General features: G+C 50.6%; 2 protein-coding genes across 3 annotated transcripts; one reads left to right on the top strand and one right to left on the bottom strand.

Annotated features, from left to right (window-relative positions):
• On the bottom strand, nt 1–5471 carry PCED1A (PC-esterase domain containing 1A). 2 transcript variants are annotated; one of them, XM_045053807.1, is made up of 8 exons: nt 5329–5471; nt 4237–4381; nt 3635–3714; nt 3287–3525; nt 3034–3184; nt 2669–2915; nt 732–1007; nt 1–389 (listed from the first exon to the last, which is right to left on the bottom strand). In XM_045053807.1, exons 2-8 carry the CDS (start codon nt 4358–4360, stop codon nt 142–144), a joined length of 1365 nt encoding a protein of 454 aa, XP_044909742.1. In that variant the 5' UTR covers nt 4361–4381; nt 5329–5471; the 3' UTR covers nt 1–141. The 2 variants fall into 2 exon arrangements, with proteins under 2 accessions (XP_044909742.1, XP_023107156.2); XM_023251388.2 differs by lacking the exon at nt 5329–5471 and adding an exon at nt 4675–5037.
• Nucleotides 5133–27013, top strand: VPS16 (VPS16 core subunit of CORVET and HOPS complexes). The gene is given in 25 exon segments (XM_011280925.4): nt 5133–5290; nt 20116–20204; nt 20431–20528; nt 20610–20738; nt 20818–20962; nt 21088–21203; nt 21301–21423; nt 21553–21608; nt 21961–22050; nt 22157–22251; nt 22353–22429; nt 22883–23014; nt 23148–23275; nt 23412–23447; nt 23637–23659; nt 23662–23744; nt 23913–24047; nt 24143–24251; nt 24343–24440; nt 24524–24631; nt 24948–25025; nt 25478–25647; nt 25730–25826; nt 26501–26604; nt 26721–27013. Coding segments are annotated over 25 exon segments (2517 nt in total). The 5' UTR covers nt 5133–5237; the 3' UTR covers nt 26866–27013.
• The last annotated feature ends 938 nt before the right edge of the window (nt 27014–27951 follow it).

Here is a 27951-nt window from a genome sequence, read left to right on the forward strand (position 1 = left end):
TCTGTTCTTCCACGCCTTTATTTAGTGACAGCAATGGACAAGAACAATGTCAGGCATAACAGACACCCTGACCCAGCACCGGGGGTGGCAAGCAGGCCCTGCAGGGCCATCGGCACATCCAGCCCCAGCCCAAGATCCAGTCTACCCAGGCCATGTCCCCGAATGGGCAGGAGGCTGTCTGTCCAGTTTGTTTGTGTGGATCAGTCTGTCTGAGTGTCTGAGCCGCTGTCTGCAGGGCCCCCCCATCCTCGGCACATGGTAAGGGCTGCTGGGAGCACAGCGTGGCATCCCCCGGTGGACCACTGGGCCCCGGTGCTGACCATGGGGGACAGGGCCAGGGACTGGAGGTGGCAGGGGGCCAGGCACAAAGTTCACTCCAGGGCCACATCCTACAAAAGAACCAGTCATGATCAGAGTGGGCTTGTGGCCAAGGTGAGGCCAGCTCTGCCTTCAGGCAGCTCTGATCCTCCAGGGTGAGCTTCTCGAGGCTTTTGTTTCCCCATCTGCAAAATGGCAATACCACTTCCCCTACCTCCAAACCAGCAAATTGTGACAATCAATGGATTAATGAGTCTACAGACGCTGTTCTAGACCCAGCAGTGACTGAACCCAGTCCTGGGGGCACAAGGAGCTACCCATCTCCTCAGCCCACCTGGGCACTAAAGGCTAGGCTGGGGAAGGTGCATGGGGAACCTGGGAGAGGTGTGAAGGGAGGCCACGGAGGCACCTACCTAAGTGGGGTGACATCGAGAAGTCTTCTGTTGAATTATAACTGAAGAATTCATGGGCTGGGAAGGGCTGGCCTGGGAAAAAGGGGGTGTCCTGGGGCAGGGGTGGAAACAGGGGAGGCGGCGAGGGCTGAGGAATGGGGTAGGGGAAAGGTATGGGAGGGGGCAGAGGAGAAGGCTGGGGTGGGGGCAAACACAGCTGCTCCCCGAAGTCTGGGGGCTGCCCATGGCTCCCCTGGAACGGATGATCCGGCTCTGGCCAGTCCTCAATCCATGGGTCTAGGAATGGGATGGTTGTTTGTTTTAGGCCTGAGAGCCAGTTCGCCCTGAAATCTGGCTGTCCACACTTCTCTTCCCTCCTCTCGGGAAACAGGGCCACCAGGTGAAAGCACCCTCTGCTTCCTACCCAGTCTTCCTCATTCCCTCTCATTTCAGGCCAAGTCCAGAGTACAGTCCTTCTTCCTTACCTTTCTCAAAGTCACAGATCTGCCTTTGCTCTGACTTCCTGCTCCCCTCTAGAGCCTTCTTCCTTTGTATGCCCAGCTCCTGTGTCTGTAACTTTTTCCTCTCCCAGCTTCTCCCCACAGACCAATAAATGAGCTTAAGAGGTCTTCCTTCTGGACATCGTGAGCTCTTCCTGTCATTCTCCTGTCCCAGCAGTCCCATGCCTCCCAAATGTCCAAAAGGGGTATTTTGACCATTTTCCATTCCCTCATCAATTGTTTCTGCTTCTTAACCCAACTCCACACCTTCAGCACTTTTCTGACTACAAGCAACCACTTCCTCGTTTCCTGACAGTCACGTGACACAGCCAATAGACTCTGTCCTCCCTGAAAGTGCCTCTGATCTCTTTTCCTTTTGTTTCCTCCAGCAACCCCTCTTCCCTTCCACAGCATGGCCCCCGATCTGCTCTCTCCTTTCACGGTCCACACTCATGCGCTCAGCCGGGCCCTGCTGACTCCAGATCTACTGCACATTTCCCCAGCACCTCAGAGGTCTGCTTGCACCAGACTCACCAATCACATCCTCCCACCCAACTCTTCCTTTTCACATTTCTATTTCTGGAGCTCCAAACTGGGTTCGGAAGACCTGAGCCACCACAACCTAGCCTTACAACCTTTAGAGCATCCCTCTCTTTGCTGAGGATTAGTTCTTCTCATCTAAAAAACAAGGAAACTGAACCATTATGTAATCAAATTCCTAATTCACCTCCCAAGGGCTCCAACTCCTGGCTACCAAGTCCTAGAAGTTCACCTCTATGACATTCCTGGTCTCTCTCTGCCCTCACACCCTATAGTGCTGCTACAAACAGCCTTCTAATATGACTCGTGCCCCCAACTCAACAAACACAATTCTGTAGGTGCTATGTACACAATCGTCCTAGACGCTGGAGCCAAAAGGGATGAGCTGGCAACACGGCAGGAACCTTGCTCTTTGAGGACATGATCCAGGGGGAACACAGACATGGAAACAATCAGCCACCATGCCCCCTTTGAAGAGCAGGCAGGAACTGAGAGGCTGGGGACACCAACTGAGGGGCTTCTTTGCTTCTGCCACACTGCATGATTACCCTTCCTCCACTTCTGTCTTTCCACCCCCCACCCCCATGCCTAGCTAGAAACACCCCCATTTCTTTCCTATTCACCTGTAGGATAGGGGTCTTTTGACCCGCTACCTTATGTGCTCAAAGGTTATATAAGCTCGTTCACCTACACAGAGATTTCTACATGCTAGACCGTACAGAACCAAAGCTCCGATCAGGATGTTGCTCCTGTGATCTCACTCTCCCCACGGGATGAGGAAGGAGCACTCAGGGGCCACAACAGTCCTTCAAGAGGTCCCTACTCCCCCCCGAGTATCTCTGTCCTGTTGTGTTTCTGAGCCCTGTGCTCTGTGAACCCCCTCTGCATCACTATCCTACCCCCTGTGGTAGGGCTCACCAGAAGGATAGTCACGCTGGGGCAGCTCCACACCCCAGGCGTCGGCCACGTGGGTCAGAAGCAAGTGTGAGAGGTGGCGGTGGGCATGCTGGTCCCAGTGGACACCGTCTCGGTGACGGTGCTGTACTGCATGCCGGAAATGAAAGTGGAGGTCCAGGACATCAAAGCAGTGGTCCCCGGCCAGCGTTGCGCTGTAGAAGTTCCCTTCAACCACATCCCGCCGCAGAGACCCTGCCAGGGGCTGGAGCTGAGTAAGAAAGCGTAGCATCTAAGAGCCACACAATGAAGCAGGGTCGGGGAGGGAAGGCCCTCTATCTACCAGTCGGCTGCCTCCTCCCCCAACCTGAAGGGCCCCGGTCACTTGCCTCTGGCAGAAGGAAACCCCCAGTGACGCGCTCTCCCAAGGGCATTGCCATGTTCCACACCAGCAGGCAAGAGTCTGGCAACACCTGGTCCATGCGCACAAACACCCGCTCCAGGTTCTCTCGGTAGCTCTCCATTGAGCAGCGGCCATACCTGTTGGACGGCACACGCAGGGTGGGCGAGGGCAGAGGGTGGAGAGCCTCTGAGCCACACCTCCACCCCCCACCAGTATCTCCCTCTCCCCGCCGCCCCAACCTGGAGAGATCCCAGAGGCAGGAGTTGATGATCACCAGGTCCGGGGCAGGCCCGTATGTCAGCTCCTCCAGGACGCCCTCGAGGTACTCGGAGTAAACGCGGGTGAGGAAGTAGAAGCGCACAAGGTGGTGGCCAGAACCCGAGCAGAACTGGCGGACCTCCCGGTACTGTGTCCCGTTGTGCAGTTCGCCCAGCTGACCCCCAGCCACCAGTTGGTCCTGTTCAAAGCTCAGCTCCCCCTGCCCGCCCCCCCAACCCAGCTGGTCAGACCCAGGCCAGGGAGGAAGACCCTGCCAGGCCAGGGTCTGTGCCCACCCACCACTGGCATGACTATTGAGCTTCCCTCACCTTGGCTTTCAGCTGAGCAGCTGTGAGCAGGGAGTCCCTCTGGAGCAAGAGCACTAGGTCCTTGTACACAGACCGCTGGACTGCAGGGAGACAGAGATCCTGAGGCTAAGTCAGGCCTCACCCCACCCTAGCTCCTCCTAAGTCCAGGCCTCATCTTCCCAAGGTTAGGGCTGCCCACCACTACCTCTGTGGAGTGTTAACACAGATAGGAGAAAAGGTAAGGTTAAAAAAATCCTGTATTACCTCCGCCTTCTGGCCACGCACCACCCTCAACTTAGTACACAGCGACCCAAGATCACCTGGCAGAGATAAGTAGTCCCAGGAGACCAGGAGACGGACAACACAATCTACTGCTCCCATACAAGGAGTCCCATGGGGGACTGTCAGGGGAAAAAAAATGCTGAACAAGGACGGGGTCAAAAATTTGACAGGCTACATCTGTCGGGACACCTGTGGATGGTGTGTGGGAAAATAAAAGAAAACCTACTGGCCTGGAACAGGCTAAGGGTAGAAAGAAATTTGGGATGGAGACAATGGGTCCAGTCATAGGAAACAGACTGAAGGTGCGAGGCTGGGTAGTGTGAACCTAGAAGGGCACTCACTTGAGTCCCCCAAGATGACCACGAACTTGTTGTGTAGCAGCTGCTGGACTTCTGAGGCCTGGAAGTGGACCATGGCGCTTCGCAGCGGGAGGCGTGGCTGCTCGTTGTCCAGACAGAAGACCATGCCGCCGCTGCCAATGACGGGCTGCGGGGAGAGGCCACTAAGCCGCGGCGCGCGTGGGGACTCAGGACAGGTCGGGCCCAGGGCCCGCTAAACGAGAGCTGCGCCGGCCCCTCCAGGGCTGCTCAGGGCTACAGGGGAGAGGTGGCGGCGGCAGAGGGGGACTCATGGTGGCGCGTGCCTCGGTGACACTTGGTACCGCAGTCAGGGGGGTCTCTGGCCTGGGCACCGAGGCGCTTCCCGCGCGGCGCCGCCCTGAGCCCCGCCACGTGCCCGCCGCCGCCCCGCGCATGCGCGCGCCCGTTCGTGCCAATTACCGAGTCCCGGGGCTCTGCACCGTTCACCCGCGACCGGGGTAGGCCCGCACACCGCGCGCCTCGCCCACTGAGGGCTCCGGGCCTAGCCTCATGTTCCCGCGCCCCGACAGGCCGGTCGGTTCTGCACAGCCGGCGCCCGGCAGAACCCGTGCGTGCCGGTTAGCCGTCGGTGCGCAACCCAGAGCCCAGCGCTCTCCATGCGTGCGTCGCGGCGGCCCCGACGGCGCCTGGAGCTTCGGCGCCCCGGGCGGCGACGTTCACAGCTTCCACTTCCGGTCACCCATGTCCCGCCCTGCGCGACCCCCAGCGCCCGAGGGGACAAGGAGGCGGCGTGGGTAGCCGCGGCGGAGAGCAGGAGCCAGGGCCGGGCCCACCCGGGCGGGCACGAGGCCCGGGTGTGGGCGGGGGCGCTGCGGCGGCCGAGCGCAAGTTGCCCACAGTGGTGATGGCCGTGGCGGCAGCCTCACCACGTGACCCGGACGGGCGGAAGCGGAAGTGCCGGCCCGGAGCCCGCGCCCGGCGGGTGTCTCCTTTGCGCTGCCCAGCAGCCGCTTGCACCAGCCATGGACTGCTACACGGCGAACTGGAACCCGCTCGGGGACTCTGCCTTTTACCGGTGAGACCCCCCGCCCTCCCGCGCGCGGTCCGGCTTACCCCGCTGGCCCACCGACTAGAGTCTTCGGGCGGAGCCGGCGGCGCGCGCCCCCGTCACTGTGGGCGCTGGGGTCCGCCCCTCGCCGGCTCTCCCTCGGCGTCCACCACTTAAAGCACAGCCGCCTAATGGCCAAGGGGCCGGGCCTTCCCCAGATCCAGGAAGGAAACTGAGGCAAGCACGGCGGTCACAGAAGTAGAGCAGCGTCTAACGCTGAAGCCCCGATCTGTCAGCCTCCGGAAGGATGCTCAGATCACGTTGAGGGAGGCGGCCTGCGGGTGACAGCGAGTGTTTAGTCTCCTGCGGCGAAGTGCTGCCAAAGTCAGACTACAGGGGCGCTCCGCGGGAGGCGGGATCGCACGGCGGGCGGGCGGGGTAACAGCAAACCCAGGCTGGGAGAAGGGGGCAAGTCGTTTGTGAATTCAGGAGCAGCGCGAGTGAGGACCCTCAGTTAGGGGTAACCCTCTCCTGGAAGTCGTAGAGTCCTAAACTATTGAAATGAAGTGTAAACCGGTCGCATCATTACCCTGATAAGGATTTTTCAATGGCGTCCCTTCTCTGTAGGTTAAAACACAAACTTTTTCTATTGGAACATCTGTAAGTCAGCCTCTGTTTGTCTCCAGCTCCATTTGCTCCTCTCTTACCCAAGTCTTGTATTCGAGTTGCACAGAATTGCAGGACCCCAAAACACCGCCATGTTTCATGGCTTCCCGATGTTTGCACCAGCTTTCAGTTCCTTCTGTGGGTACTGCCATTGCCCTCTTTATCTCACCGGAGAATTCTTGCTCATCTTTCAGGACTTGGTTCAAGGTTTCTTCCTGAAACCGTCGCTCTTCCAGTCCTAAGTCAGCTGACTTTCTTGGGCTTCATAGGGCCCAGTGTTACTTCTGTTATGAATGGTACAGTAGAGCAATATTTACATAGGTTTCTTATGGTATAAACTAAGTTCCTTGAGGACCAAGACTGTGTTTATCTCTTTATGTCCAATGCATTTTTAGGACAATGCCTGCTGTGTAGTAATCCCATAAAGTTTTAAGAATACTTTTGATTGCACCTAAAGGTCAGAAGATACTGCACTGGGGTCGTATTTCAGTACAAAATACCCTGTTGTGTTAGTGAAATTCTATACCATTTTTATTCACATATTAAAAGTTTTCATTGTAATTTTTGATAACACAAAATGTTAGCTCTTAACACTTTCTTTTTTTATGTTTATTTTTTTATATGAAATTTATTGACAGATTGGTTTCCATACAACACCCAGTGCTCATCCCAAAAGGTGCCCTCCTCAATACCCATCACCCACCCTCTACTCCCTCCCACCCCCCATCAACCCTCAGTTTGTTCTCAGTTTTTAACAGTCTGTTATGCTTTGGTTCTCTCGCATTCTAACCTCTTTTTTTTTTTTTTTCCTTCCCCTCCCCCATGGGTTCCTGTTAAGTTTCTCAGGATCCACATAAGAGTGAAACCATATGGTATCTGTCTTTCTCTGTATGGCTTATTTCACTTAGCATCACATTCTCCAGTTCCATCCACGTTGCTACAAAAGGCCATATTTCATTTTTTCTCATTGCCACGTAGAATTCCATTGTGTATATAAACCACAATTTCTTTATGGTTGATGGACATTTAGGCTCTTTCCATAATTTGGCTATTGTTGAGAGTGCTGCTATGAACATTGGGGTACAAGTGCCCCTATGCATCAGTACTCCTGTATCCCTTGGATAAATTCCTAGCAGTGCTATTGCTGGGTCATAGGGTAGGTCTATTTTTAATTTTCTGAGGAACCTCCACACTGCTTTCCAGAGCGGCTGCACCAATTTGCATTCCCACCAACAGTGCAAGAGGGTTCCCGTTTCTCCACATCCTCTCCAGCATCTATAGTCTCCTGATTTGTTCATTTTGGCCACTCTGACTGGCGTGAGGTGATACCTGAGTGTGGTTTTGATTTGTATTTCCCTGATAAGGAACGACGCTGAACATCTTTTCATGTGCCTGTTGGCCATCCGGATGTCTTCTTTAGAGAAGTGTCTATTCATGTTTTCTGCCCATTTCTTCACTGGGTTATTTGTTTTTCGGGTGTGGAGTTTGGTGAGCTCTTTATAGATTTTGGATACTAGCCCTTTGTCCGATATGTCATTTGCGAATATCTTTTCCCATTCCGTTGGTTGCCTTTTAGTTTTGTTGGTTGTTTCCTTTGCTGTGCAGAAGCTTTTTATCTTCATAAGGTCCCAGTAATTCACTTTTGCTTTTAATTCCCTTGCCTTTGGGGATGTGTCGAGTAAGAGATTGCTACGGCTGAGGCCAGAGAGGTCTTTTCCTGCTTTCTCCTCTAAGGTTTTGATGGTTTCCTGTCTCACATTTAGGTCCTTTATCCATTTTGAGTTTATTTTTGTGAATGGTGTGAGAAAGTGGTCTAGTTTCAACCTTCTGCATGTTGCTGTCCAGTTCTCCCAGCACCATTTGTTAAAGAGGCTGTCTTTTTTCCATTGGATGTTCTTTCCTGCTTTGTCAAAGATGAGTTGGCCATACGTTTGTGGGTCTAGTTCTGGGGTTTCTATTCTATTCCATTGGTCTATGTGTCTGTTTTTGTGCCATCTTAACACTTTCAAGATGGACAAACGCTTTGTGGCAATTTTTAGAGCTCGGTTGCTTTTGTTGTTTATTTATAATTATTATCTCTTGTAAATATGCATATACAATGTGAAAAAAATGCAGAAACTTAATGAAGAAGCAGTAAAGTCAGTAGGAAGTAACAATGATTTCAACTGTTTTTTTTTTCTTGTGGAGAAGGGATGTCATTTGACAGAAGTAGCCATACGACTTAGTGTTTACACATACAGCATACCCTTTTAAAAGTATGAAAACACACGTTGTGTGTTTTGAAAATACATATTGCCTACACAGGTTTGTTAAATCCGAGAATGCTGAAGACAAAAGACGTCATTGCCACAGAGCTCCTGTTTATCACACAAAGCCTTAGCCTTGTTGATGCATCAGGAAAGTTTTAAATGAATGTAATTGTTGAGTATGTGCCATAGACATGACCTGTCTGGCTAGCCTCCCCTTCCTTGTGCTGTACTGCCAGAAAGGGTAAAGGTCTAAGCCTTTGACTTTTGCTAATGAATGTTGAGCCATTCTCTGTTCTAGACACTGTGTTAAGTATCTGATATGTATTAACTTGTTTGTTTCATGACCCCATGGGGTAGTTATCATTAGCCCCATCTTACTGATGGGGAAACTGAGACGCAGAGAGATTAGGTAGACAGGTTACCCAGCCAGTAAGCGGTGGAGGCAGGCTTTGAATCCAGTCTTTTAGAACCTTTAAATGTGTTAAAGCATAGGGTTGTTTTTTTTTTTTTATGTTTATCTATTTTTGAGAGAAAGAGAGCCGGAGCATGAGCGGGAGTGGGGAAGGGGCAGAGAGAGAGGGAGACACAGAATCCGAAGCAGGCTCCAGGCTCTGAGCTGTCAGCACAGAGCCTCACTCTGGGCTCGAACTCACAAACCCCGAGACCATGAGCTGAGTGAAAGTCAGATGCTTAACCGACTAAGCCACCCAGGTACTCCTTTGGTTTTGTTTTGTTTTATTTTGTTTTATTTTGTCTTGTTTTAACAGGAAAATATAACAGCATATTCTAGCTTCACCAGAGTGGAAATTTTTTTTTTTTAAGTTTACTTAAGTAACCTCTACACCCAATGTGGGGCTCCAACTCATGACCCTGAGTTCAAGAGTCGCATATTCTTGCAATTGAGCCAGCCAGGCTCCCCCAGAGTGGACATGTTTTAAATGCAACTATTTGGTTTTATTCATATTTGTGCATAGCCTTATGCCAGGATATGTTCCAGTAAGTGAATTAATGATAAACAAGTGGCAGACATTGCCTTTCAAATCCTTTCTACAGGATAGGATACTTTTGCATTGGAAGTAATGTTTTGGAAAGTTCACTGAATTTGGGAATGCAAGGAGAGGGAATGGTTACTAGTTCCTATGGAGTTCCAGAATTTTAGCCATTTTTATCCTAAAAACCAAACTTGGATTGATCCCGTTGATTAATTTTGCTCAACCCTTTGCCAGGCTGTGTGTAAATAAAAAGACACTAAAGTGTCTTAGTGTGACCAATACAAAGACAGACCCTGTCTACTCTCAGGAGCTTATAGCCAGCAGGAGAGGTGGTTGATAACCATTAATGACTTAGTATTTGTTTAATCATAATCACCATAAAGAAAAGATATACGGTCCTAAGAGAGTATATAGAATAGTCTGGAGGTTAGAGGTTAAGAAAACTTTCTGAAGGAAATATAATTCCCCCATCCAGGGGATGAGTAAACGTAAGTGCAGGGACTGTGATGAAAAAGAGCATATACAAAGGCCCTGAGGCAGGCAAGACTAGGACACCCTCGATTGTCTAAATAGAGAGCCAGTGTGGCTGGATTGCCACAGGTGAGTGTGTGTGTGTGTGTGTGTGTGTGTGTGTGTGTGTGTGTGTGTGTAACTTTTAGAGGCATTAGGGAGGACGAGTTAGAAGGGACAAGCAAATATGGAGGCAAGGGAGACTGGTGAGGGGGCTGGAGGAATAGACGAGGGAGAAGTTGATGGTGGCAGTATGGTAGAAATGGAGAAAAGGGGATGCATCAGATATTTAGGGGACAAAATCAAAGGAGATTGTGATAGGTTGCACTCAGTAGGAAGGAGGTAGAGCAAGGAATTGAGGATGATTGGGGTTTTGGCTTAAGATAATGAAAAAGGAAGAGTGAGTTTTGTGCGGAAAGGGTTAGCTTGATTTGGGGCACATTATATCAGGTACTTTAGAAACATCCCTTATGGTAAGAGAAAGGAGGCAAGATACATTATGTTCTCCTAAAACTCTTCTTAGAAAAGGGCTTGACTATTTTAGTAGGATTGCGGGGGGGTGGGAGGGTGTAACATGTAAACATGAACTTTTAAGATTTTGTCTTTAAGTAATTTCTACACCCAATGTGGGGCTTGAACTTACGCCCCCGAGATCAAAGGTCGCATGCTGTACCAACTGAGCCAGGTGCCCCTAAACACAAACGATTTTAAAAATTGTGGTTAAATATACATAATATAAAATGTCCTGCCTTAACCATTCTAAGGTACACTCCAGTAGTAGTAAGTACGTTCATGTTGTGCAATGAATCTCCAGAACTTTTTCATCTTGCAAAATTGAAACTCTATAACCATTAAACAATAACTCCCCATTTTCCCCTTCCCCCAGCCCTGGTAGCCACCATTCTGGTTTCTTTTTTCTTTTCTTTTTTTTTTTTTTTTAAATGTTTATTTATTCTTGAGACAGAGACAGAGTATGAACAGGGGTGGGGCAGAGAGAGAGGGAGACACAGAATCCGAAACAGGCTCCAGGCTCTGCACTGTCAGCACAGAGCCTGATGCGGGGCTCGAACGTATGAACTGTGAGATCATGACCTGAGCTGAAGTCGACGCCCAGCTGACTGAGCCACCCAGGCGCCCCACCACCATTCTGTTTCCTGTTTCTGTTTCTGTTACTTCCACCTCGTGGCTGTTGTGAATAACGCTGCTAGGAACATGTGTGTGCAAATATCCCTTCGAGACTGTTCTCAGTTCTTTTGGATACTGAATGGAACTGCTGGATTACATGTAATCCTGTTTATTTTTTTGGGAGGAATTCTCATACTTTTTTCCATGGCAGCTACACCATTTTACATTTCCAGCAATGTACAAGAGTTCTTTAGTAGTATTTATTTTTGAGGCAGATTGGAATCGAAGGATTTCAGGGGTGATGGTGGGCTCTCCTTCGGGCCTGAGGATTTTGGAATAAGTAGATTGTTCCCCAAGGCTAGACTTGATGTGCCCCTTCCTCCCCAGTGGTTCCGTAGCCCCGCGTGGACCCTTGAGGCAAAGGCTGGAGATGATCTGTTTTCACACAATGGCTCTTCCCACACTGTGGCGGACCATGCTTGGAACTGGGAATTTCCCAGGAGTTCAGCTGCACAACCACAGGGATTTCTTCAGTGTTTCCTGGAGGGGGCTGGAACTGAGGCTGCAAGAGCTGCTAGGTTCAGTGATTTCCTGGTATTAGAATCCAGGGTCTGTTTACTGCTGCTGAGATTTCCCACTTCTGGAACCCGGGAATAGAGGAGAAATATGGGACTGGCCTTCCTCATTAAGGCTGTGGCTGTCCTTATAAAAGTCCATACCCCTCGGCTCTTCTGAGAAGCCGCTCTCCCTGCTGCCTTTCACCTTGCCTATCCATACCCCATGCCACCCTGTAGGCACAGCTTGAGTCATCTGACTGTCCCTGAGAAGGCTTCTCTTCACCTCAAAGCCTTGGGAGGTGGTCCATGTTTTGTTGTTCTTCGCTCCCTGACTCTTAATTCGTGTACCCCGTGGAGGGGCTCTGCCCTCTTCCCAGCTAGGTCTGTGCTGCCACCAGCCTCCTGAACCACATCCCCCACTGACTGATTGGACAGCTTCCTGGACATCCCAGCTCTTGCGACCTTCCAGGGTGACTTAAGTGGCCACCAGGCTTCATAGTTCCATGAGTTCTTCTCAAGTGACTTTATCTACGTTAGCCACCCTCCACCTGGCGCCTGTGTTCTTCCAGAACTGCTTTCCCTCTGAAACATTCAATTCAGGCAGCTCCCTCTGTGACCATGAGCTCCTGTCTTCACTATACTCCGATACCTCCTAATACACCTGTCCTTCAACCTCATCGGGCTCCCCATCCCAGGAACCCTCTGTTCTCTTCGTATCATGTGCAGAGCCCCCTTCTATACACATGCCCCTCCCTGTCCAGCTTGGAGTGCAGCCATAGTCAGTCATTTCAGTTTCTTGCCTTTTCCCCAACAACTTTGTTCCTTTGTCCTTTGGCTGCATCTGCCTGGCACAGGGGCACCTCCCAGTGCACCAGCCACTCACCATCTCTACCCGCGCCCAGGCTACTGAGTGCTGCCAGGCAGGCCACAGACAGGCAGGGTGGGACTACTGCAAATTGTGCCCACCAGCCTCAAGTGGGCCCTCGCAGTCCTTTTATGTGGGGTCAGCCTACACTCATCACAAGGGCTCTACTTTTCCTTTAAAAAAAATTTTTTTTAATGTTTATTTCTTTTTGAGAGAGAGAGAGAGCATGAGCAGGGGAGGAGCAGAGAGAGAGAGAGAGAGAGAGAGAGAGAGACAGAATTCAAAGCAGGCTCTGAGCTGTCAGCACAGAGCCCGACGCGGGGCTCGAACCCACAGACCGCGAGATCATGACCTGAACCGAAGTCAGACACTCAACCAACTTAGCCACCCAGGCGCTCCGCTGCTTTTCCTTTTAAAAGATTACACAACAATTCAAATAATTGTGAAATATTGCAAATCATAGTCTTCTTGGCCCCTCTGCCCAACAGCTGACTTCACCTTGTGCTTCCCAGAGAACTTGAAGTCACATAGAAGGCCTAAGACTTCCCCCTACCAAACCTGCCAGCTGTCTTTCCTGACCCAGTGAGGAGATGTGCCTGTCTCCCTGCCTTCCCAGAAACCACACACCATCCACCCACGCCCTCCCTCAGCCACAGGGCTTCTCCAGCTGTTGTCCAGGACCCCCTGTATCAAGGTCACCTGAGATGCTGGCTACATTGAGCTTCTGTGGCCAAACCTACTCCATTATCTCTGGGGCGGGTACTAGAAATGTGATCTGTATCTCCCCATTCTGACAAAAAATAAACTCCCCCATTCCACAGGTCCCTCCTTCTCACCCCTTCTTTCTTCTCGCCACTCTAGCCAAAGGTCTAAAGATTGCCATCTGTATTTGGTTCTGTTTTTTTCTCTTCCCACTGACCATTCACTCTGGTCAGACCACCCTATTCTTAGTGACATTCTGTCACTTCAGCGGACAGATCTCAGGCCTCATCTGAACTTTACTCCCTGGAACACTGGTTAGAGATGAATCTTCACTTCTCTCTTGGAAATACACCTTAACCTTTTACTGTGAACATTTTCAAGTGTTCAACAAAGTAGAATAGTAGAATGAACACCCAGCACTATCAGGCTTAAAAATTGTTATGTTACAATATTTGCTTCAGCAATTTGGAAGTTAAATATTTTATGGGCACCTGAGTAGCTTAGCGGTTAAGCGTCCAACTCTTGGTTTCGGCTCAGGTCATGGTCTCATGGTTGGTAGGTTCAAGCCCCCCATTCAGCTCCATGCTGGCAGGGTGGAGCTTGCTTGGGATTCTGTCTCCCTCTCTCTCTCCGCCTCTCCCATGCTTGTGCTGTCTCTCTCTCTCTTTCTCTCTCAAAATAAATAAACTTTTTTTTTTAAGTTCAAATATACATAAACGTAGTAAAAGTAATTTAGTGGATCTTCATGTACTCATCACCTAGCTTCAATAAGTATCAGCAGTTTGCTATTTTCTCTTCACCCCTTTTTAATATTCATTTATTTGAGAGACAGACAGTGTGAGCAAGGAAGGGGTAGAGATAGACGGAGACACAGAATCTGAAATAGGCTCCAGGCTCTGAGCTGTGAGCACAGAACCCGACACGGGGCTCAAACTCATGAACTGTGAGATCATGACCGGAGCTGAAGTCAGACACTTAGTTGACTAAACCCCCCAGGCATGCGTAGGCACATCTTTTCAATCAAATACTTTTTCTGCTATATTTTAAAATAAATTACAGACATAACTTCAATGTGCATTACTTTTAAAAAAATGACAATTTTTTTCCTGCGAAAATGCAGTCTTTTCTATGAAACTGCAATACTATTTCACACCTAACAAAGTTAACATTTAAAATCATCTAACAACCAGTCCCTGCTCAGACTTACCCAATTGTCTTCAAAGTGTCTTTTTATGTTTTTTTATTAAAAAAATTTTTTTTAATGTTTTTATTTTATTTTTGAGAGAGACCGAGACAGAATGTGAGTAGGGGAGGAGCAGAGAGAGAGGGAGACACAGAATCCAAAGCAGGCTCCAGGCTCCTAGCTGTCAGCACAGAGCCCAACATGGGGCTCAAACTCACAAACTGCGAGATCATGACCTGAGCCGAAGTTGGATGCTCAACTGAGCCACCCACGTGCCCCCAAAGTGTCTTTTTATAACCAGTTCAAATCAAGGCTTTAACTAGAATTACTCGTTTGCTTACCTGTCTTAATTAAGTCTTTCATAAACTTGACTATTGTTATCCCCACTCCCACCCTTACCTTTTGTTTTTCATGACATTGACTTGTTTAATAGACCATTGGTTTTATCTGGATTTGTCCCATTACTTCTTTGTGGTGCCTTTGAACTTGAACTGTATAATCTATCGTAGTCTGAATTTCCTGAAACTGTGTTGTAGATCTAGAGGCTTGAATAGATTCAGGTTGAACATTTTGGACAGAAACATTTCATGGGTGATGGTGTGGTGTTTATGCTGCATGAAATCTGGAGGCATCATTACATCAGATTGTCCACTCTGAGGGAGGTTGATTGACCAGTGGGTTCGACTGCTGATGGCCACCCCTCCCTTGCAGAGTCATACATAATCAGCTTGCAGGCTGGTCCCCCCAGGAATGGTGCCATATTGGGATCAGATATTAGTCTCTGCTATTGGCAGAGAGGTTAGCCACTCAACAGTAGTGTTAGGCCAGGTCAGCCTTGGGTAGGGAGGCTCCCAAGACATCTACCCCAAGTGAGGTTATCATAGGGTTTTCAAGCAGCCAAAGGCTAGTCTCCTTGGACACAGGAAGGCAACCTACTTCCATTGTTTGCAGGTTTCAGGATCCAATTCTTTTCCTCATAAAAGCCATTAATTCTCACACGAGAAATGGTATGTTGATGATTTAACAACCCACACAATTAAATTTTGTGTTTGATTTTTAGCAGTGAGAGGCTGTGTGGCCACAAGAAAGAAGAGATTCTGTTGGGGCTGTAATGGAAGCTTTCTGCTTCTCAGACCATGGCTTGAGCTGAAAGCTAATGAGCGCAAACGTCGTTTTCTCTTTGTAAATGTCCAAGTGCACTCAAAATAATCTGTCCCAATCCCCACCCCTGACAATCACCATTACTGCCATACATTCGGGCCCAGAAGTCACCCCAAGGTGCATGTTTGACTTGGCATTTCACCACAGTAAACCGCAGCCTTGATTAATTGTGGTGCCACTTCATGCAGTAGGTGACTAGCATTTGTTTCCCTTTGCTGGGGAGCTCAGCACTGCCCTCGAGCCCAAGCACACAACCAAACCAATCCCCAAATCGCATCTTTAGGAGTCTGTCTTCTGCCACCACTCCCTGCACCAGGTTTATAGCAGTTTGGGTCCAGTTGGGAGACTTAAACTGAGAGAGTTTAATAAACATGAAGAATTATTAAACTGATAAAAGAGTAAGTATAAGGTAAAAGAAAGTTTTGTGTGAATCACCCAGGGCTGAGGGAGAGTACCCAAAGAATGACAAACTTGGAAGGGAATCCCCTCCCCAGGCTGGAATTCAGATCTTGCTGGAGAAAATAAAAATTGCAGCTCACTGGAGAGTAAAGTTCACTGGTTTGCCCGGACCACAGCTGGTCCCCGGTTGCTGGGCAAGCAAGAAGCAGCCCTCTGGAGTTCAGAAGGTAGGGGGACACAGGCGAGCCGCGGCTGGTGGCCAAGGGGGTGGGCATGGAATGGAATGGTGGTAATGGTGCAGAGAGGCAGCCGGGAGCACATGGTGTCTGTAAGCTGAGCCACAAGCAGTGGTTGGGTGCACAGGTGTGCGGAGGGGGTCAGTGGAAACCCAAGGGCACAGGCAGGGTAGCCAGTGGACAGGCAGGCATCTTGGCAGCAGAGGAAGTAGAGCCTGGTATGGGCAGGAGTCTAGGAGTGTGGTGTCTGGACCAGGGAGCCACGGGAAGGTGATTCCGGGTGAACTCCAACTGGAAGCAGTCAGGAGAGCCCGTTCCGCATCCCTCCAAGCGCCCTCTACTGAGAAAGGTTAAGATCACACTGTGGAGGAGAAATGCATAAAGACACGCTGTCTGTTCTCACAGAACAGTGTCGGAGGGTGATTTTGGAGCTAAGTGGCAATAAATTGATAACTGGCGTGGTAGGTCTGTGTGAACATCTTTTTCCCATCAGATTTTCATGGAATGATTTTAGTAACAAAATGTCAAAAAATACACATGGGTTATCAAAAATTCAAATAATGCAAAAGTCTAAAAGTTGGCAGTCCCCCAACATCCCTCCTTCATTCACCATCCTCCCCACAGGTACCCACTATCTCTGGCTGAATTCAGCTCCATGTCTCTGAGCATTTTTCCATGTGTTTACACACCTACATGTAATTATATGTAAATATGCTTGTCAAAAGTATGTGCTCAGTTTTTGTGTAAAATAAATGGATTAACATGGTTCCTACTGAGCTGCACCTTTTGTTGGTATTTAACAGGACATCTAGAAATCATTCATGTCAGTACACAGACTCAGCTTATTAATGGCCACATAATATTCCCCAGAATGGGCATCCCATAGTTTATTTAACCTGCACTGTACTGAAGGGGGTTTTTCTAGGATTTGGGGGAGAACTAAAAGGTCACTTGACTCTTACATATTTTTTATATACAGAATTTTTTTTAAGTTTATTTATTTATTTATTTTTTTGTGAGAGAGAGAGAGAGTGTGTGAGCTGAAGAGGGGCAGAGAGAGAGGGAGACACAGAATCCAAAACAGGCTCCAGGCTCTGAGCTGTCAGCACAGAGCCCGACACGAGGCTCGAACCCATGGACCGTGAGATCATGACCTGAGTTGAAGTCGGACGCTTAACTGACTGAGCCACCCAATATACAGAATTTTAATTTTTATGTAATAAAATCTATCATTTTTTCCCTTGATAATTTCTAGGTTTTCTGTCTTGCTCTGAAAGACTTTGCCGTAGTTCACATTATAAAAATATTAGCTCATATTTTCTCAAGGTTTTTGTGTTTAGTTTTTAAATATTTTCACATAAAATAGTATGATTATAGCTCTTGACCATTTTTATTTTCTTTTGGTTTTATGTTCATTTTTGAAAATGACTCAGAGCCTTTTGTATTTTTAAGAAAAGTACCTCTTTTCCACATGTGTCACAGACATTTTCGAAAATCCCTTATCGTTGTTTGTCTTCATAGTTTGTCTTCAGTGGATTTTTTTAAATCTATGAAAGTTTTTTAATGTTAATCATTTTAATAAATAACCATTCAAGTGATTTAAAAACTCAAAGTCCCTTTCCCATCCCTGTCCCTATTCAACTGGATTCCACCCCGTCACCTACCAGTAACCAGTTACTAGATTCTTAGAAATCTTTCCAGAATCTTTTTTTTCAAATGGAAGCAAATACAAAGCACATGTATTGTTTTACCCCTTTTTATATAGAAGTTTACAGAAGTCCATTTTTATTTAGACTCATTTGTTGTTCTTTTTTTGTGACTTCTGGGTTATGTATCATGCTTAGAAATTGTTTCTATTTTGAGAATGTGAAAATAGCCAAGATTTGTTCTGATACGGCTTTATTTTTTTTTTTAACATTCAAAGTTTGAATTCCATCTGGAAAATATTTTATTGTAGAGATTAAGTAATGAAATAGCGTTCATGGAAATTCTTTCCATATGGCCCATTGTCTCATTTCAAGTATCAATTTGCAACAATTTGAAATGCCATCTCTAGTAATGCTAGTAATGCTCAATTCCCGGTTCTTTTTCTGGACTCTTTTCTCTTCCATCAATCTATTTGCTTATTCCTATGCCAAAACAACAGTTTTAATCAACTTTAGTTTTATATACTGTATTTGATATTTGGTATTTATCTGTTGTTTTATTTTCAAAATATTTTTAGATATTTTCCAACATTTTCTGTTTAAGATATTTTTTTTTTTTCTGCAAATGAGTTTTGGAATCAGTTTGCTCTTCTAGTACCCCCCCCCCCCAATTGGGAGAATTTTTATTGGAATTCTTGTGTACTCATAGATCATTTTGGGATGTTTCTTCATGTCTTCTGTGTCCTTTGAATTTTTTTCTTTCAAATTTTTATTTAAATTACAGTTCATTAACATACAGTGTAATGTTAGTTTCAGATGTAGAATTTAGTGATTGATCACTTACACACAACACCTGGTGCTCATCACAGACGTGGCCTCTGTAATGCCCACCACCTATTTAACCCATCCCCCTGCCCACCTCCCCTCCAGTAACCCTAAGTTTGTCCTCTGTAGTTAGGAGTATTATTTCCTGGTTTGCCTCTCTTTTTTCCCCCCCTATGATTTTATTTTGTAAAAATGTTTGTTAGGTTTATTCTTGCCTATCGTCATTTTATTGCTGTCATGATTAGGATCTTTTAGAGTTATATTTCTAATTGATTCTTGCTATGGTATAGAAAAGTTATTGGTATAGAAAATATGTAGGTTTTTGTTGATTGCCGTACTGAGCTCTTTTGTTCATTCTCCCATAGACTGCTTTGGATTTTCTTTCTTTCTTTCTTTCTTTCTTTCTTTCTTTCTTTCTTTCTTTCTTTCTTTCTTTCTTTCTTTCTTTCTTTTTTTGAAAGAGAGAGGGCACAAGTGATTGAGGGGCAGAGAGAGAGAGAGAGAGAATCCCATGAGGGGCAGAGAGAGACAGGGGGGCTGGAAGAGAGAGAGACAGAGAGAGAGAAGCGTGACTCACCCAAAGTCGGGCTCGTTTTTTACCCGAGGTGGGGCTTGTGTTCACCTGAAGCGGAGCTCGAGTCATCTGATGCGGGACTCGAACTCATGAACTGGGAGATCATGACCTGAGCTGAAGTCAGATGCTTAACCAACTGAGCCACCCAAGCGTCCTGCTTTGGATTTTCTAAGTAGACAGTCACATTATTTGTGAATAGAGCAAACTCACTCCTTCTCCAAAATAAAAACTTCTCTCTTTTTTTTCTTAAATTATTTTGGCTAGAACCCCCAAAAGAATGTCAAATAGAAGGTAATGGTAGGCATCTTTCTGATTCTTATCAGGACGACTCCTGAAATGATACTGGAGGAAACACTCCCCTTAATTACTGCTTTCTCTTGGTTTTCTGGGATAGTGCCCATTCCTTCTCTGTCCCCTTGTCTCCACCTTGAGCCATCAAATGACGGCATGTGTCAGGTGTCCCACGCTGTCTTCACACAGTGTGCACTCTCTTGGAGATCCACATGTCTCAGATTGCAGCCATCTCATGCGGGCTTGTGATTTTTGTTACCTTGCATAAGCTGAGCGTTCAGAGATTGACATCTACCCAGGACTCTGTCCCCAGCTCTGGACTCACCGAAGAGCTCTTCTTGGATTTCTCTCAGCCACTGCTAACTCAATGCCTCTAAAACGGGAGTTCATTATCAGCAAGTGTTGAGCTGGACCCCTGGCCATAAAGCCCACAACCTGATTTGGTGTTAAGAACCAGGCATAGAGGAAAGTCTGCTTGCCCTGAGAGACCCTCTCAGAGGGTCTTATTTCCTGCTGATGCAGGCCCAAAGCCAGCCCACCCCACCCTGGCCCTACCTTAGTTTGTACCTACCTAGTCCTACCTGGATATTGGCTGCACAGCCGGCCTCCTGTGCCAGGAGCTCCTGCCATCCTCGGACAGGAGAACCACATCCTGCACTGCCAGCACCGTCTGCTCCCTCACCTGCAGTCCCTACACAACTAGTGGTCAACGGCTCTAGATGTTTCTGGCCATCACCCTCTCCCACCTGTGGGGGGGCCTCGACTGCCTTGTGAAGGGCAAATGGAGGTTTTAGGGGTTCTTCTGGGGCTCACTCCCATCTGGAGGCAGGGTCATGAGGAGGCTAATCTCTGCTTGCCTCTGCACGGGCAGGAAATATGAGCTGTACAGCATGGACTGGGACCTGAAGGAGGAACTCAGGGATTGCCTGGTAGCTGCTGCGCCCTACGGGGGCCCCATTGGTATGTCACCCGTCTGCCACTGCCTGCTCCGGGACAATAGGGTGGACTCAAGGTCCATGATTCTCGGGGGCCTTGCTGTCGGGTGGTTCTTGCTGATGTGTGCCACTCCGATTCCCCCCCACCTCTCACCCCCTACTGAGATGCTTTAAATTGTGGTTCTCCTGAAGCCTGCTTCATATGGGGTGGGCCTGGGGACCTGGACAGAAAATCTCTTCGTAAACGACAGCACTGTTGAGGAACCCGTGGCGGAAGGAGAAGGCTGCCAGCATACGGCCAGTGCTTGAGATCTATTCTGCTTCCGGCCTGCCTCTGGCCAGTCTGCTGGTGAGCATGCCTGACCCACCTTGGGGCTCGGCTGGGTCCGTGCCCCAAGGACAGCCTCAGGAACTTCCCTCTCCTCTGCAGTGGAAGAGCGGGCCCGTGGTGTCCCTAGGCTGGTCAGCTGAAGAGGAGCTGCTCTGCGTGCAGGAGGATGGTGGAGTGCTGGTGTATGGGCTTCACGGTGACTTCCGGAGACACTTCAGCATGGGCAATGTAGGGGCCACAGGGAGCTGGGGAAAGGGATGCAGTCCGTGACTCTGTGGCCCCCTCAACCCTCGGCCCCTCTCCCCAGGAGGTGCTCCAGAACCGGGTTCTGGACGCCCGGATCTTCCATACTGAGTTTGGTTCAGGGGTGGCCATCCTCACCGGGGCCCACCGCTTTACTCTCAGTGCCAATGTCAGTGACCTCAAACTCCGCCGGATGCCAGAGGTGCCAGGTGAGCCCTGACATCCCCAAGACAGCCATTCAGTGCCCACAGATGTGCCTCCAGACTGTGGGGCCAACAGAGGCGGAGGCTGTGGGCTCTGGTCATCCTGAAGCCGTCCTCTTCCCCGGCCACAGGTCTGCAGGGTGCACCTACGTGCTGGACCGCCCTCTGCCAGGACCGAGTTGCACACATTCTTCTGGCTGTGGGGCCTGATCTTTACCTCCTGGACCAGTCCGCCTGCTCCGCAGTGGTGAGGGCCCCGGGTTGGAGTGAAATGGAAGGGGTGAGGGAGGCAGTGGGGAAGCTCGGAGAAATCAACATCTGGTGTCCCCCCCGGCCTGCCCCAGACACCTTTTGGCCTGGCGCCAGGAGTGAGCAGCTTCCTGCAGATGGCCGTCTCCTTCACCTACCGACACCTGGCACTCTTCACGGACACAGGCTACATCTGGATGGGGACAGCATCACTCAAGGTGTGATCCTGGGATGACATGGGGCACTGTGCCTTGTCCAGGAGCGATCTGTTAGGGGCAGGGGTGGGGCTTTTTAACCAGACTGGTAACGACTGAGACAAGGCCATGGTGTTCCCTGTGCCCTTTCAGGAGAAGCTGTGTGAGTTCAACTGTAACATCCGGGCCCCCCCGAAGCAGATGGTCTGGTGAGGATGGGGGTGTTACGTTGGGGGTGGGCACAGCCTTGTTTCCTGAAACACCTGGATTCATCCTGTCCACTGGCCATGCCAGGTGGAGCTTGCATCTTGTCTTCTCTGCCACTGCATACTTGAGGGAAACCCCTGCCCCCGCTGTGGGGCCCCAGGTGCCCCTGGGAGCTGACAGCACAGGGGGAAAGGGAAGCAGATGTCAATCAGAGAACGGGATAAGGGGTAGCACGTATGTGCAGGGCTCTACCAAGGCAAAGTGGTGTAAGCAGTGATGTGGGAGAATGGGAGATGTGGCTGTGCTGGCTGGCGGTGTCCTCTGTGTCCCAGATGTGCGTGATGCTGCCCACAGGTGCAGCCGCCCTCGCAGCAAAGAGAGGGCCGTTGTGGTGGCCTGGGAGAGGCGGCTAATGGTGGTGGGTGATGCGCCCGAGAGCATCCAGTATCCTTGGAGGACTGCCTGGGGACGGGGGTGGGAGGGAAGGAGAGGGAGGTTCACCTGCCTCGCCCCATTTCTGGATGCTCTTGGGAACCTTGACCAAGCTCAGGTTTGTGCTGGACGAAGACTCCTATTTGGTTCCTGAGCTGGATGGGGTCCGCATCTTCTCTCGTAGCACCCACGAGTTCCTACATGAGGTTCCAGGTGAGGCCCTCACAAGGGCACCATGTGATCCAGGGCAGGATCAGGTCATCGAGTGCTGAGGATTCCCTGCCCCACTAACCCGTACCATCTCCCTCCCCTAGTGGCCAGCGAGGAGATCTTCAAAATTGCCTCGATGGCCCCTGGAGCGCTGTTGTTGGAGGCCCAGAAAGAGTATGAGGTAAAGCCCTGGGCTTCTCCCTAGGCCCCAGGGTGTTCTCCTTTCCTTTCTTAATTGGCTCAGCCCTGTGCCCCTGGCTGGGCATGGTGGACTCAGCCAGGTGCCACTTGTCAAGAGAAGAGTCCGGGCTGGACACTGGGCTGGAGAGAGTCAGCTCAGGTGCACTGAAGTGTCTTCCGTGTGGTGATGGGGAGGCGCAGGGAGCCCTTACTCACCTCAGCCCAGGCACAAGTCAGGGTTACTATCCGGGCCCCTCGCTGGCAGTTGTGGGCTGATATGGGGGGGAGGTATAGGCACCTCAGGTGGACTGCAGGCTGAAGGGGTTTGGGCTTTGGCCTCTGCAGCCCCTCCAAATCAGCCCATGTGAAGCACAGTCCAGAGGGACGGGGGACCAGACACGGGGTATTCTCTGTCATGGCACTCCATCCCTGGTACCCTTCCCCCACCCCCCAGAAAGAGAGCCAGAAGGCAGATGAGTACCTACGGGAGATCCAGGAGCTGGGGCAGCTGACCCAGGCCGTGCAGCAGTGCATCGAGGCCGCGGGACATGAGCACCGGCCAGACATGCAGAAGAGCCTGCTCAGGGTTGGCCTGGACAGCGGGACTGCTGGGGGACTGGTGCTGGGCTGGGGGGCTGGTGCTGGGCAGGGGGTGTGCTGGCAGGAGGGGTGTGTGTGGGGGGGTAAGATCTCTTCTCTTCACCTCTGGCTCTTCTCAGGCGGCCTCCTTTGGGAAGTGTTTCCTCGACAGATTTCCACCTGACAGCTTCGTGCGCATGTGTCAGGACCTGCGTGTGCTCAATGCCATTCGGGACTATCACATCGGGATCCCCCTCACTTATAGCCAGTATCCTCAGGCGAGCTACAAGGATGTTTACAGCCAGTGGTGGTAGGCGAAGGGGGAGGGACTGAAGATGCTTCCTGAAAGTCCTTGGCAAATAGGGCTTATCCCCCAGCTGGATCCTTAACCAAGCAATTTACAGATATAAGCAGCTCACCATCCAGGTGCTGCTGGACAGGTACAGCAAACCCCAGGGTTCTGGGAGGAGGGCTGTACGTGGGCAGGCATCACAGGCCCTGCTGGGTTCTTGTGGTTACTGTTCCTCACCCGTTTCTCTGGGATCTGGGAGGCCTGAGTTACAGACTGGGGTCAGGCTGCCCTCTCTATCCCACCTCACTCTTTTACCCTTTATCCCCTCACCTGCCAGGCTTGTGTTGCGGAGGCTTTACCCCTGGCGATCCAGATTTGTGAGTACCTGCGCCTTCCTGAAGTGCAGGGCGTCAGCAGGATCCTGGCCCACTGGGCCTGCTACAAGGTGAGGATATAGGGTGGGGTTCAAGGGCATTTAGGGGATTCCAGGCCCTGGTGAGGTATAGGAAATATGAAGTGTAGAGCTGAAGGGGTAGATCGTGATAGAGGGCAAGTGGGGGTGTAGGATGAAGGGTGAGATCTAGGTGTGTGTGACCACTCCCTCTATCTGCAGGTGCAACAGAAGGACGTGTCCGACGAGGATGTTGCTCGGGCCATTAACCAGAAGCTGGGGGATACGCCTGGCGTCTCTTACTCTGACATTGCTGCGAGGGCCTATGGCTGTGGCCGCACAGAGCTGGCCATCAAGGTGTGGGCGCCCAGCCCTGTCCAGATGCTCTGACATTGGTATTAGAGGCCACCAGGCCAGCTCCTTCTCTCTGTGCCTGTCTCCCCACCCCACAGCTGCTGGAGTATGAGCCACGCTCTGGGGAGCAGGTACCCCTTCTCCTAAAGATGAAGAGGAGCAAACTGGCGCTGAGCAAGGCCATTGAGAGTGGGGACACTGATCTGGGTGAGCAGGGTTTGGAGGAGGGCCAGGCTGGGGCCCCTGGGCTAAGCAAGGGGCCAGGCTGGAGTCCCTACATCACCTTATTGTCTTTTAGTGTTCACGGTGTTGCTGCACCTGAAGAATGAGCTAAATCGAGGAGATTTTTTCATGACCCTTCGGAACCAGCCCATGGCCCTGAGTTTGTACCGACAGGTGCGCCCTGGGCAGGGGTGGGGCTGGAGCCTCCTGAGCCCCTGAGTTGGCCTTGCTGACTGCTGGCCTGTCCATGGCCCCAGTTCTGTAAACATCAGGAGCTAGAGACGCTGAAGGACCTCTACAATCAGGATGACAACCACCAGGAGCTGGGCAGCTTCCACATCCGAGCCAGCTATGCTGCAGAGGAGGTCTGAGGTCCACAGCCGGGTGGGGCCCGTGGGCTGGGCTGTCGGTCAGGTTCCTTCTCCAGGGATCTAGGCCTCCTGGTACATGCCCCATCTGGTCCTTCTGCTGCGGGAGATTCTGGGAAGACGTGAGGCCAGGATGGTGGTTGGTCCCAGAGGAGCTAGCCTCCCCCCTGGGGACACCAGAGTGGTGCACCCAGAGGGTAAGGCTGGCCCTGGCAACCCTGGGCACAGGGACCGGGGAGAGAAGTGTACCCTGAATGAGGATGGCTGATTTCCTTTGTGCTGTGAGCTCAGGCTTCCCTTCTTGTGGCTGTAGCGTATCGAGGGGCGGGTTGCAGCTTTGCAGACAGCAGCTGACGCCTTCTACAAAGCCAAGAACGAGTTCGCAGCCAAGGTTTGGCTTACTTTCTTGTTTCTTTCTTCCTTTCTTTCTTTCTTTCTTTCTTTCTTTCTTTCTTTCTTTCTTTCTTTCTTTCTTTCCTTTCTTTCCTTTCTTTCCTTTCTTTCCTTTCTTTCCTTTCTTTCCTTTCTTTCCTTTCTTTCTATGTTTATTTGTTTTTCATAGAGAGAGGGAGAGGGAGAGGGGGAGCCTGTGCCAGCAGGGGAGGGGCAGAGAGAGAAACAGAGAATCCCCAGCAGGCTCCGCACTGCCAGCGCAGAGGCTGATGCAGGGCTCAGCCTCTGAACTGTGAGATCATGAGCTGAACCAAAATCATGAGTCGGATGCTTAATCAACTGAGCCACCGAGGCTCCCCTCATTCCTCTTTTCTGAGAACCCCCTCTCCTCCTCTCCCGGTCTTTCCTCCTTGTGCCTGTCATCCCCATCCTGCCTCATCTCCATCCCAGGCCACAGAGGATCAAATGAGGCTCCTACGGCTGCAGCGACGCCTAGAAGATGAGTTGGGGGGCCGGTTCCTGGACTTGTCTCTACACGACACGGTCACTACCCTCATCCTTGGAGGCCACAACAAGCGAGCAGAGCAGCTGGCACGTGACTTCCGCATTCCTGACAAGAGGTGGGTTAGGGCAGCCGGCTGCAGATGGGTCCTGGGACCACCTGCCCATCCTGCAATACCTTCAAGCCCAGCTTCCCCGCAGGCTCTGGTGGCTGAAGCTGACTGCCCTGGCCGATCTGGAAGACTGGGAGGAGCTAGAGAAGTTTTCAAAGAGCAAGAAATCACCCATTGGCTACCTGGTGAGACACGGGCCGTCCCTGTGCCCCACCTTCAGGCAGGGTAGTCCTGGGGAGAGAACCAGGCCCAGAGATAGGCAGGCAGATGGCCCATTCATGCATCTGTTCAGCTGTCCCATGTAGTTAGCAGGTGCTTCCCGTGTCTGCACACTTGTGGGCCAGATCTGTGGGAGAGCAGGCTGAGTTAGGCCGCAGATGTTGGTGAGAGAAGGAATGAGCTGGTTTCTCCAAGGAGGCCCACAGCCCACACCATGTGCCTAAAGGGGAAGGTCTTGTTTGAGTAGGGGGTGGAGGGGCACTGGGAGGGCATGTGCGGGAGGCAGTTGGAGGACACCGAGGAGGTTTGTTTTCTGTGGCAGGTGGATCAGTAGGTGGGATAAGGGCAGCCATGAGAGAAAACACAGGCCCCGAGAAGTCAAGAGACTTCTATTGTGAGAGGGTGGCAGCAGATGGTGGAGCCTCAAGGCACTAACAGATCTGTGGTTTAGGTGGTTTCTGCCCTGAGAATGTTGAGATCACAACTGTTGCACATGTCAGGGAGGGGGTGGGATGGGGTTATATGTACTGAAGGATATATGAAATGCATAGGGGCAGTGTGCCCTTTGGACTTTTGCTCATAAGAGAGAGGATCTGACATACCTTCTCCTTCCACCCCTTCCAACCCTTCCTCTCTTAAGCCCTTTGTTGAGATCTGCATGAAGCAACACAACAAATATGAGGCCAAGAAGTATGCCTCCCGTGTGGGTCCGGAGCAGAAGGTCAAGGCCTTGCTTCTCGTTGGGTGTGTCATCTGAGAACCCTGTGGGTGCTGGGGGGCTGAGCCAGTGGGCTGATGTGGGGCATGGTTTGTGCCCTTGGGCAGACCGACACCATCTCCTCTCCTGCTCACAACCACAGGGATGTGGCTCAGGCCGCAGATGTGGCCATCGAGCACAGGAATGAAGCAGAGCTGAGCCTTGTATTATCCCACTGCACTGGAGCCACAGATGGGGCCACGGCCGACAAAATTCAGCGGGCTAGGACACAAGCCCAGAAGAAGTGAGGGGTTCACCCCACACATCTCCTTGAGCTGTAGCCTTGGCCGAAGCGTCACTGCGCATCCAGCTTCTCCCCCAGAGCTAAGCTGGGGAGCTGGGGTGGGGTCGGAGCCAGGGGTCTGGATGTAAATAAAGTTGGGACATTTTAGAGTGCTTGTCGTATGCAGTCCAGCTTTAAGCAAAAGCATGCTGGAGGCAGAACCATCCAGGTGCCTCAGCAGAACTCTATGTGTTTGATTATTTTGGGGCTGAAGGGGGAGCTGCTCAGCAACATTTACAAGAGACTTGCCCCTCTCCACTGTTAGAGAAGGAAGCCCCCCTCAAGCTCACAGCCCTTAGGAAGCTTACAGGGGACTGTGCAAAACTCAAGCAGCAGCTCATCAAGAGCCACACTGAAAAGCATTATACACATACACATAAGAACCATGCCAAACACTTCACCATTGCTATTTCCTTTATTCCACAAGACCGCCCTATGAGATAGGTAACATCACCCCCTTTTACAGAAGAGGAAATTGCAGACCGAGGAGGTTTGGTAACAGTGAGTATGTGGCAAAACTGGGATCTGAAACCAGGTTGTGCTTTTGGGGGTCTCAGGGCTTCTCCTTGGCTATTGTGGTGACAGAGGAAGGATGACTAAAATCAGTCCCTCTGAGCAGAGGAGTCTGAGGCAAGGCCCCCGTCTGCACTACAGTAAGGGTTGGAGGACTGATAAGCGTGTGGCCGGTGTGTTCAAGGGTTAGAGGAGAAGCTTCCACAAACCTGCCCACCTCCCCGTGGTGAGCAACTCCTGAGTGGTCTCTGGGCTGAAGAGAAAAGAAGGACGGAAGATCTCAATTCTGCCAAGGAAGAACCACAAACTGGAGTCCCCTGACTCTCCCCTACCCAAAATAGAAGCTTCATCCCCATCAGTAGGAGCCCTTCTTGGCCCTCCAGACCCCATCTCTGGCCTCCAGTTTGCACTCCAGTTACCTTGGCTTCATGCCCTTGTGCCCCCACCCAACACTGAGGGCATTTCCTTTTCCTCTTGTTGTGCCCTTAGTCTAGGAGAAGGACAAAGAAGGAGACCAAAGCCCAGAGGGAGGGCAGGT

Source organism: Felis catus, chromosome A3 (assembly GCF_018350175.1).
Source record: "Felis catus isolate Fca126 chromosome A3, F.catus_Fca126_mat1.0, whole genome shotgun sequence".
In the NCBI taxonomy this organism is placed as follows: Eukaryota; Metazoa; Chordata; class Mammalia; order Carnivora; family Felidae; genus Felis; species Felis catus.

Excerpts from the sequence above, each read along its gene's own strand:
- PCED1A (XM_045053807.1), bottom strand. The coding sequence starts at position 4,360 with ATGGTCTTCTGTCTGGACAACGAGCAGCCACGCCTCCCGCTGCGAAGC. Across the intron at positions 3,715-4,236 it reads GGTCATCTTGGGGGACTCAA|TCCAGCGGTCTGTGTACAAG; the intron begins GTGAGTGCCCTT and ends GTCTCCCTGCAG. Across the intron at positions 2,916-3,033 it reads GGGGTTTCCTTCTGCCAGAG|CTCCAGCCCCTGGCAGGGTC; the intron begins GCAAGTGACCGG and ends TTTCTTACTCAG.